The 12,113-nt window shown below is 35.0% G+C and overlaps 1 protein-coding gene across 3 annotated transcripts in view; it reads left to right on the top strand.

The window, feature by feature from the left end:
• The window catches only part of TSHR (thyroid stimulating hormone receptor), a 48,727-nt gene that overhangs the window by 9,345 nt on the left and 27,269 nt on the right, over positions 1 to 12,113 (top strand). For 2 of the 3 annotated variants that reach the window (XM_039351543.1, XM_039351542.1), the window contains exon 3: positions 8,117 to 8,188. In XM_039351543.1, the coding sequence (XP_039207477.1) occupies positions 8,117 to 8,188 (72 nt within the window). Of the gene's footprint in view, positions 1 to 8,116; positions 8,189 to 11,185; positions 11,261 to 12,113 lie in introns of all 3 variants that reach the window. The other variant, XM_039351541.1, reaches the window with a different exon arrangement.

Below are 12,113 nucleotides of genomic sequence, written 5' to 3'. Positions count from 1 at the left end.
TTTTCTATCTCTGTATATCTATATTTATCTAAATTGGATAATAATAATCTCTGTGGGACAGGTTGTTGTCAGAGCCTGATCACAGAAATGTAGGTTGTAGGAATGCTTTTCTTTTGAAGCCTGCAGTCCATTGGTGTTGGAAGACTAATATTAAATCTACATTATAGATGCAACTAAGGATGTTATTATACTCAGCAGAATCTTTAAAAAGTTTTGAAATATCTATATACATACATATATATATACACACACACACACACACACACACACACACACACACACACACATACATGTCATATGCCATCGTAAGCATTTTTGTTTGTTTTCAGTTGGATTTATACAAAGTGCTACTGCAGATACAATATTAAGCCCAGCCAGCCAGTGCTAAAAATAGTATAATAATAAGCCAATAATATAAAGGTTAAAATCTGAACAGAAAGACAAAAAAGCTATTATACCACAGTCAAAACAAACTCAACTGCTGAATATTCATATCTAGTCTTCTTTATGTATAATTGTTTGTACTGTGTATAACTATCCTTCACAGCAAATCAAATTATAAGTGATGTGAAGAGTGAGGTATACAGGTTTTTGGAAAGATATATTTAAAGTTAAATGTACTTCTGTTTTGCCTTTATTATAATAAGGTCCTGAATCTGACATAAACATCAACATATAGATTTTTGTTCTCTTTTTACTGAAGTATAAATGGTAACCATCCTGGGGTTCTGGACCATGAAATGCTTCAGCGAATCAAAAGAAGTGATGCATGAACCAATTATTCTATTTGGTTGTTATCAAGCAAAAGAAACAAACTGCAATGTTTTGTTATTTTTCTAATGCTTATATTTGGTATATATTCAGTGGGTTGATATTATCTATTCAATAGAAGACTTGGTTCTCTTTTTATCTCCTTCATTCTGTTTTTTTTTTTTTTTATTAAAGAGTTTTATAAATTTTACAAAAAATAAGAAACAATACAAAAACAAAAAACAACATATACAAATAAAAAACAAACATTACCCCCCTTCCCCCACCCCTACCCAAACCCCCCCTTCCCCCCCCCCCAGGACCTCCCAGAGCAGAATATAGGCTTAATTAAAGAAAAGTTAAAAAAAATTATAAAAAAAAGAATATAAAATAGAATATATATATATATATATATATAAAGTTAAAAATTATGAAAAAACTATATAATATTTTTATATCAAATTTAAATTGTATGAATTTTATCCATTTATCCCAAACAGCAAGAAATTTCTCTTGCGTTTGTCCCTTTAAGAAAGCCAAAATCTTTGCCATTTCCGCCAAATGAGACACTTTAAGAAACCATTCCTGCAATGTAGGCAAAGATTCCTTCTTCCAATATTGTCCTACTAACAGCCTCGCAGCTGTTATCAAGTTTAACATCAATATAACCTCCTTTGTGTCACAATCAGTAACTATACCTAACAAAAATAATTGTGGAGTAAATTTTACCCTCCTTTTAAAAATTCTCTGGATATTCCACCATATCTTAATCCAGAATGCTTTTATCTCTCTGCACGACCACCAAATATGATAATAAGTAGCATCCATACAACCACATCTCCAACATTTAGGTTGTAAGTCAGGGTACATAAAAGACATTTTTTGTGGATCAAGGTGCCATCTATAAAACATTTTATAAAAATTCTCCCTTAAGTTCTGTGCTTGTGTAAATTTGACATTTCTCACCCAAATAATTTCCCAGGTGTCCAATGGAACTGGCTCACCAAAATTCTGCGCCCATCTAATCATACAATCTTTAATTAGTTCCGTTTCTGAATCCAATTCAACTAAAACCCCATAGATCCTCTTAATGTGGGTTTGTCTTTGATCCTTCACTTGCTTAATAAGATTTTCATCTTCTCTGTGAAAACCCACCTTACAGTCCATCTTCCATCTATCTAATAATTGCCTATATTGGAACCAAGAATAAATAATATTTTCTTGTGCTAACTCTTCCCGTAATTTTAACTGCCAGTTTTGTCCATCCCATTTAAGTAACTGTCTATAGGACACCATATCCATTTTAACCCCTCTTTTTATTCCTTCTATTGCATGCCAAGGTACGGCCCATAATGGTACTTTAAAATCACTTTTGTAATATTTTCTCCAAACCCTAAGTAAAGAAATTCTTAAGATATGAGATTTAAAAGCCCAATCCATTTTTTTATTAAATATTAAATAGGCATGCCACCCAAAAAGTAAATTCCATCCCTCTAAGTGAAGTATATCAGAATTTGTCAAATTTACCCAGTCACTAACTAATGTTAAAACCACCGCATCATAATATAATTTCAAATTCGGCACCTTGAGTCCTCCCCTCTCACGGAAATCTTGCATAATTTTAAATTTAACCCTTGGCTTTTTCCCTGCCCAAATAAATTTATTAAGGCCTTTCTGCCACTCAGTTAAATTGATCTCATTCTTCAAAATCGGTATCATTTGGAACAAAAAGAGAAACTTGGGTAGAATATTCATTTTTATCACTGCAATTCTTCCCATGAGGGATAATTGCAACTTTTCCCAATTCTTCAAGTCTCTCTGTACCCTAACCCACAACCTTTCATAATTATTTTTAAATAATTTTGCATTAGAAACAGATAGCATCACCCCCAAATATTTTACCTTATTAACAATTTCAAAACCCGTCAAGTTAACCAAAGTCTGCTTCTCCCGACTAGTCATATTTTTAGGTAAAATTTTTGTCTTATTAACATTAATCTTAAAACCCGAAACCAAACCATAATTATGAATCAGCTGTAATAATTTTACTACAGAATAAGTAGGTTGCGACAAAGTAATAACCAAGTCATCCGCAAAAGCTCTTAACTTATACTCTTTTTTATTAACTTCTATTCCTTTAATTTCCTGCGACTCTCGAATTTTGATCCTTCATTCTGTTTTAATGGGTCATCTGATTAATACTGTGATAAAATCTAGTGAGCTGTGAACTTTCCCTTTATCTTTCCACATGCTCAAGTGGCTCTTGTAAGGATAACATGTCAGGTCAGATGTAACAGAAAAAAGCATTCTCAATTGTAATGCCAAATTTATGGATTGGTCTGTCTGATACTTTGTGTCATATTGGTGCACAAATCTGTTAAACTAAATTTTAGCTATTCTTCAAAGCATAATGATTCCTATTCTCCACCTACTTCTTGAATTGGGTACTTAGGTCCACTGGTACTTCTACTTAAAAAAATGTCTCCAGTTATGTATCCTTCCTCCTGCTTCTCCCAAGAAAGCTTCTTTAGAAGTTGGTTCTCCTGTTTTTCTATCTGAAATCACTGTGATTTTCATAGCAATATCAGCTAGGCAAGAAGGAGTTATTTCACCTGCAGCTATTCCCACAGAAACTGTGTTCTCCTTAGCTTGAAAAATATCCCATAGTCTTTAATAAAAAGTACCAGAGACAGGAAGAAAGATGGGATTGAAGAAAGGGTGATATGAAGATGTGTGTGAATGTTGGTATATACTGGGTATGGGTGTACATTAAAGGTGTATTGGTACATATGAGAGAGGGTGCGATATCCCAAGTCCATCAGTGGGATGTAATTTACAAGAGGAGCATGACCCCTTGGACTATTTGCATTGCATTATCTTCACAACTTCATTAATAAAGTTATTTTGCAGACTCCCAGTGCATTTTAAGGATGCCACTCTGTTATCTGTATTACTCAGTTTTGAAAAGCAACAGCTATCTAGAATCAATGAGAAATCTGTTAATAACCAAACAGTTGTGTAGTATAGTATCGTGACAAGAATCTATTGTGTCAGGCTAAGGAGAAATTTCACAAGAAAAGAGTTGAAATAGATGTAGAGGACAAAAAGGTGATAACAATCTTTTTCTGGTAAAATTGATTTGGTTAGTATAATATTTATTTGGTTAGTGTAGTGCTTGGTAAAAAGAGATCAAGATAGCAATACTTATGTCAAGAGGTTTTGGTGAACTGAACTGCAAAATATAAGTGCAAATATATTTACGGTAACAGGGATTTGAGGAATAATACTATCTTTCAACAAATTCTCTGTATGTTGTGTAGAGAAATTTGTTCAGAATTTGTTGGAAATTAGAGATGTGCAGGAAATGTTCAGCCTTGCGTTTCCACTCAAATGCAATCCTTAATGGGTTCAGTGCTACTTATTCCTAGTGAAGATTAAAGAACTGCAATATGTGGGTATGAGGGGGAAATGACATATAGATAAACCACTTTGTTAAGCAATACTTAGCCACTATTCATTTTTGAAACTCTGTATGTAATCCTGTTGCATGATGATTTGATAATGTTGTTTATGGGAGACAGAGATGTTTCAAGTGGTGGGATATTTTATAGATTCTTCATGAATGAGCATTTCTGTTCATAAATGAATTAGGAATAGAAATAAATAACTACCAAATATTTTTAGTCAAATTTTCCCTGGAAAAAATGTTGCATGCCTAACTAGTCAATACCTGCAATAAGTAGGGCAGGCTGCTCTAGATCTCCAACTTCTGGAACTAGAAATTTCTGTAGCTGCAACAAAGAATGTTTTTTCTTCTTTTTCCTTTGTCTATTGAGAGGAATATGTACAATATCTCAGAATCTTTGAGGCAAGGCTATAGATTTATTTGGATTAAATTGGGTTATAAACTATAAGCAGAGATGGCTCCATTATTTATATGCTATTATTGATTATAGGTTAGAGGTTATATCCTGCTTGAGTGGGGGGCTAGACTAGAAGGCCTCCAAGGTCCCTTCCAGCTCTATTCTATTCTATTCCTATTCTATTCTATTCTATTCTATTCTATTATCATTTTAATTTATTAGAATACTAATAATTTTCTATTATCTATATCCAGTTTTGGCATAGGGAAGATCTGGAATATTTGACTTAAATAACCTAATAAGACAATCCTGTTTGTAAACAGCTAATATAAAATCCATTACAATATTAATAATTGTGAAATTTTTAAGAATAAATGGAATGCACTTCTTTAAAACAATTGATTTTTAGACCACATGTATTTTTTTTAAACTAAGATTCTCTGGCAAGAATTTGTGAAAGAGAGTAAAAAGCTTTTACTCCTTATTTTATAAGAGTAAAATTCATAAGATTTTGCCTGAAAAAATCACTCTTTATTCTCTGCTAATCCTAGAGGATTGAATGTCTTTTTCTGAATTCATTCCAGAGACCTGGAATATCCATAAGAGACTGATACAACAGGAGAAATACCATGACAGCTGTAATATGAAGCATTGTAAACAACTTAAAAAAACAATTTATAATAGATACAGGCTTGAGCCGTTATTTGAGTGATTTTGAGAATTCACATTGGTGTGTTTGTTAGGGAGATGGTGAATTTTGGTCCCGCAATAAACATAAAGTAAGCTGGGTGTCCTTGGCCACTCACTTTCTTGCAATGAAAATCCACTAATGAAAAACCTTGAAGAAAAGATAGTTGAAGAGATTTGTCCAGGCCGTCTCTGAGAATGAGACATGATTGAATAGAAGGAGAGAGAGAGAGAGAGAGAGAGAGAGAGAGAGAGAGAGGGAGGGAGGGAGGGAGGGAGAATGTATACAATTGTGTTTACAGTAGTTAAAAATCAAAACTGCAAAAAAATGCAGATAATTCTCTTCTAACATATCTGATTCCCTCTTATTATTGATTTTTCAGATTTCTCTCTATCATCCCCCTCTCCATCAGCTTTTTGTGAACTGCACTCTCTGTTTGATATATGGGTGGTATTGATTTGATTACATTACTTTCAGTATTCAAAAAATAGGAGCTGGGATGAGCTTCAGATATGATTACAGCAACAGCTCTAGTACAGATATTGTTTTGTTTTTGCAATCATTACCTTACTTAAGAAAGACAAAACAGCAGTAGGATGACTATGGTATGATTTAGATTGATAAAATACTGATGGGAAAATATTTAAATTTAAGAGTTTTTATATCAATCCTCATCTGAAGGAAAACTCAAGGGAGAATTGCCCATAGAACAAATAGCATACCACCAAAACTCACTCTTTCTGGAAGTTTATACTGTAATGCATAATAACACTAGGCAACAAAAAATTTGCTTCCTGAACACTTTTGGGTTTATCTTATAAAGTTTTGACTGCTAATCAAGAAAATAACCTGTAATTTAACCTATCATGTATTGTTTTATAGAAATCTGTTTTTGCAAGTGCTTCTTATATGTAAGCTTTGTAGAGTCCAGTCATACACTCAGGGCATATTGAATCACTTGATGACCAAGAACGATATTTTTGCCTCTACTTCACATAAAACTCAGACTGATGAAAAAAAATTATAGAACCGATGAACAAGGAAAGTGAAGATTTTCATTATTTGAGACAGATATTTCCAAAAATAATTGATGGCAAGAGTAAGGAAAGTATTTTTGATGGTCCACAGCATCAATGACAACCAGTTGAAGAACTGGTAGTGGCACCAGAGAAAATGGCCTGAAAAACATCCAAGGAAGTTGTTGAGAATTTTCTTGGCAACTGCAGAGCAGCAAAGTACACTCAACTGGTTGATAAACTTCCTGTAGCATATGAGACCATGAAGTACAACATGTCACTGAAGATTCATTTTCTGCATTCATAGTTGGACTTTTTTTTTGCAAAAGTTTAGGTGCAGTCAGTGATGAATATGGTGAAAGGACATTTCCACATTGGAAAAATATATCAGGGCAATTGGAATCAATCAGTGCTAGCTGACTATTGTTGGATACTGCAACAAGATGCATCGTACACTGAGTTCAAATGAAAATGAGCAGCAAAACACTTTTAGCTCTCTGAACTCATGCAGCATGTAATAATAATAGTAATAATAATAACAACAACAATAATAACTTTATTGTCACTTTGAATGTACACCAATCGGCACACATCAAAATGAAATTTCATTGCATACAGCTCTCAAAGAGTCACCACCTCCAATATACACTCCTTGTTCGTGGCCAGCTCAAATTTCAGAACGTCCATTTTAGTCTCCAGGGAGTGAATGATGGCAAACAGGAGAGATGGAAATGGAGCTCCATGTGGATTAGCTCTCAAATTAGCTTGTATTCCAGCACAACCTCGCCTCCTTTCATTTTTTATAACTTGTCTCTTCCACCTTTTCTTTAAAGGGGCTTCGCTCCTTTTCACCCCTGAAGCATGCTGCCACCACCTCCAACTCCTCCAAAAGCCTCTCTCCCATCCTCTGGGCCTGTCGACAGCCTCATCCAGTTCCTTCGCTCCATAAGCCCCGGGACCTCTCCTCCTCTGAAACATTATATCGGTAGTTATTAGTTATTAAACATTAATTCATGTTTTCAAAATTCCTGTGTGATATAGTCATTCTCAACTTATGCTTAATTTGAAGGGATCTATCACGATCACTAATAAAACTTGAAAAATCTCTTGTACAGTGCGATCAGTGCTTATTTTTAAAAGGAAAAAAAACAAAATATTGAAACAACACATTCAATAATATGCTATATCAGCTAAAAATCTTAGTTAGATGTAGGAATCTGCATATAATGTTTCATCAATATCTGAAGTGAAATTTTTTTAAAGAAAGTCTTACATTTGGCATAAAATTCTGCCTATTTTGATATTTAGATGCTGCAAAATCACTTTTATGGATATATATTATATATTGAAAAAAAGGAGTATGCTCTTACCTTAAAAATTATAATACAAAATTTGTATTACTTTATGATCTTTTTTCTTCAGTTATGTCAATTGATGTCTAGGTAGAAATTTATCAGTATCTCCTCTTTCTTCAAGATTAGTGACTGAGCATTTCATTGACAGACCAACAATAGCAAGATGTTAATGTTGCTATGTTGCTTATAATGCTGCTTATTAATCATTTTGTGACCTTCCAGGAAAAAATCTATTTCTGCTTGAGTATTCAATGCACATATAAAGTTTGATGAAAATAATTCAGACTTGTCAGGAAGCAAACTTAATGAACTATCCATCTGTCATGTAATCCATGTTTTCCAATGCTATTATTTCCATTCTGATTTAGAAACCATTAGTGTAAAGAATTTGAACGGCATAATAATCTTGAAAATATATTAATTTTTTTAAGTTTTGTCCTACAGGAGGTTTATGGATACATATCTGAAAAGAATTCCTAGTGAAGCATTCTCAAGATTACCCAACATCTCCAGGATGTAAGTTATTCTTAAAATAAGCAATATTTACTCTCTTGCTTGTTTAATGTTGCATAATGCTGCAGGCTAAACAGAAAGGATTGACAGCCAGTTTGCTGCACTAGTCAAGGCACCAGGCTAGAACCGGGGAAATTCTGAGTTCTAGGATTTCCACCTTAGCTGAGTCACTTTGAGCCAGTCACTCCCTCTTAACCCTAGGAACCAGGCAATAGTAAACTCACTTCAAAAATGTGCCCTTTCTCCCCCTGCCCCTCCCCCCCAAAACAGTGGAATGTGTGAGGACACTGGGGAGAAGAGATGGTACCTAGGAAACAATCAAACAAGGAACAGAGGAAACAGCCCACAGTCACTTTATGAGCAGAAAAAGAAACTTAAGAAGGCCCAGCCCTATTTGATCAAATAGTTAAAAGTGGTGGTGGAAGTTTATACCTCCAGACTTGCAAGATACTCTTAATATAGTCTTACAATAAAATAAATTTAGTTTATGTAGTCATCTTTCCTCTCCAGTTTACTGGGGAGTGCTGACATCAATCTTGCAAGTCTGAAGGTTAAGTGTAAATAATAGTAGTAGTAGTAGTAATAGTAGTAAAGTTGGAAGGGACCTTGGAGGTCATCTAGTCCAACCCCCTGCTCAGGCAGGAAACCCTATACCATTTGGACAAATGGCTGTCCAGTCTCTTCTTAAAAACTTCCAGTGTTGGAGCATTCACCGCTTCTGGAGGCAGGTTGTTGCACTGGTTAATTGTTCTCACTGTCAGGAAGTTTCTCCTTAGTTCTAGGTTGCTTCTCTTCTTGATTAGTTTCCATCCATTGCTTCTTGTCCTGCCTTCAGACGCCTTGAAGAATAACTTGACTCTCTCTTCTTTGTGGCAGCCCCTGAGATATTGGAACACTACTATCATGTCCCTCTCGTCCTTCTCTTCATTAAACTAGACATACCCAATTCCAGCAGCTGTTCCTTATATGCTTTAGCCTCCAGTCCCCTAATCATCTTTGTTGCTCTTCTCTGTACTCTTTCTAGACATGTTAGTTAGTTTCAGTAGAAAGGTTTGGGGAATGTATCTAAATACCCAGGTTTTATTGGTTACAGTGTTTTAATATTTTGATTTATGAATACATAACTATATAGGTGATAGCTGTGATAATTATGAGGTATTGCCGTGTTACAGTTTCATGTTTATTAGTGTTATTGATTGCCTCTTCCTTGAAGATTACCTTTGTAGAGCAGGGTGGAAACGTTTAAATATTTAAATAGAGAGAGAAATAGGCAGATAGTATGATGTAGTGGTTAAAGTGCTGGATAAACAGCAGAGAGACCCAGGTACTAGTCCTCCCTTAGGCACCAAAACAACTGGGTGATTTTGAGCCAATCACTTCCTTGCAGCTTTAATCGGCATCAGTCTCTACAACAAGTTGGCTGATAAACAAACCCTTGTAGCATCCTGCACTCTTGCAGCTTTGCTGTAAGAACTAGATAAGCGCAGTATAAACACAACCAGACCCTGTCCCTGTTCAAATATAAATGAGATTGGGCTGTAGCTCTGGAAGAATATAAAGGAAAATCTCTTTCAACTTTTACTGAATTTATTGTAGCTGAGGCTGCTTTGAACCCTTCAAGTAGAATAGTTTCCCTCCTTTCTGGGATATTCAATAAGAGAGTTACAAATTTATTTCAGCTTTGCTTATATCATTAGGAAACAGTATACAGGCACATGAACCACAGTGACAAACAATCCCTCAATGCCGTCTGCTCCCCCTGCCTTGGAAATATGCTGACTACAGGGTTGTCCAAGGAGTGGAAGGGGGAAAGTAAACTCAAAGTAACTTGTTGCATGTTTTAAAAAGAGGTGAGGTTTGAAATGTCTAGTCTGGTGACTTGGATCACTGGCCCAGAAGTAGCAAACTTGAGAACTTCATGTTTCCAAGTCAATCAGATTTGTTTTTAGCTCAGCTAATCAAATTTTGTTAGCTACACATGCTAGCATGGGTGACCGTAAAGCTTCTAGACCTAGTTCTGCTTTATTTTCATTTCTTTTATATAGTCTTTTTATTTATTTCTGTGTTTCGTATAGCATTGTCTCAGATGCAAGCCCTAGCCCACTTAACCATGAAATACTGGATGACCATTTGGGATGTCATTGCCACACAGTTACCAGAAAACTGAGTATCTCATTTTTGAAAAATACCAGCTAAAAATTAAATACACTGTCAGCATTTGTAGATTGTTGTGATGCTTTCCACACTGAGCTGCCCTTGAACTCTTAAAAATAGAAGTTATATGGTAACTGCATTGGTTACTTCTGTAAATATACTTCAGGATGCTGCTTATTGGCTTTAAAATCCTAAAAACTACTTTAACACCTAATTCCTCCTGTATTTATATCCCAACCTTTAAGAAAAGATCCAGAGTTCACCTGTCTTCTGGTCTTCCCTACTGAATCCATTTGTCAATAACCCAAAGGCCTCCACTGTCACTGGTGTCCATTCTGTGAAAGACTTGAGGCTCATTCAGGCTCATATTTCTACATTTTGGGATTTAGGCTGAAAACTGATTTTTTAAAAACTTGTTTCTTATAGGAGGTCCTTTTGCTCTAACCCTATAGCCTTGAGGTGTCCTTCAAGAGAAGAAGAGGAACACTGTTCCCTTTCTTAAATTACCTCATATGGCTGATTCTTTAATGCCGAGTGCATTGATTTTGCCTTCACAGCCATGTACTGTACACGTCTACTCTTCCAGTAAGAATGAAAAAGATCTTTCACATTAAAAGGAAAAAAAGCATTGTTTTTAGAACAATATTTAGATGCGATCTAAATCAGCTCTTTTACCTTAAGGTTCCAGTGCATAGATCTAAAGGGAATGTTCTTTTTGTGGAGAAGGGGAGGTCTTTGGCTTGTGTTTCCAATGATGGCTTAGTCACTTTGTTCATATAATGAATTCTTCTCTTGGCATGTCATCTGTCTTGATGTCTGAACTTTATTTCTCTTTCTTCTGTATAGCTATATCAGCATAGATATAGTGCTGCAGGTTTTGGAAGCTTATTCTTTCAACAACTTAAACAAAGTCACTCACATGTAAGTAGATTAAAATAAATTCTTTCAAATCATGAACAGTAATCTCTCCTCTCTCTCCTCTCCTCTCCTCTCCTCTCCTCAAATAGTGTGTTCTATAATTTTCTCATGCCCTTCTGTTTCACTCCATAGCTGTCTCTGGGCATGAGACCATTTCATGGATTTGGAAAGCTGCTGCTGGAACCTAATCTAAAATATAACGTATATAAATATATGTGTATATCATAGATCAGATTAGTTGTGTGAATTGGCTACTGTAAATCAGTTCTGAAGATGAACTTTAAAAGTGCTACAGTTGATCTTGGGAGCTGTGTCCTTAAAGCTGTAATTGATAACCTTACACATATTTCCATAAAAGAAAGTTGCTCTGAGTTCAGTGAGATCTGTTTGTCTAAAACTGACCACATCCAATATACATATTAATTAATTATCATTTTTTGTACTATTGTCTTTCTAGACCAGGGGTGTCAAACTCGCAACATCTCGTGACGTGTTGCGACGTATTGCAACTTTTTTTCCATTGTCGGCAATGGGGTGGACATGGTTTCGGCATGACGCATCTCGCCTGCGGGCTGGCAGGTTGACACCCCTGTTCTAGACCCATCTTTTAATCACTGCACATAAGATTTAAATACATTAAGAGTATTTTCCATGTATGTTATTTAAGAACAAAATTTTATTTTCCAGTAAGCAATCCCTAATATTTTTGCAGTTATAGTTGCTATATGTTGCTGCTGACCCAAGAATTTGAACATGCTCAATCAGCCAACCAATTGTTAGTCAGTTAATACTGGAAATAATGAAAATTTTAAATAAATAAAAAAATTAACTGTTAAAAAGTTAAAAGATTTGACTA

This window comes from Crotalus tigris, unplaced genomic scaffold (assembly GCF_016545835.1).
Source record: "Crotalus tigris isolate CLP2741 ecotype Arizona unplaced genomic scaffold, ASM1654583v1 scf7180000018371.15429387391:27106975, whole genome shotgun sequence".
NCBI lineage: Eukaryota > Metazoa > Chordata > Lepidosauria > Squamata > Viperidae > Crotalus > Crotalus tigris.
This window is presented reverse-complemented; position numbering and strand designations above follow the sequence as displayed.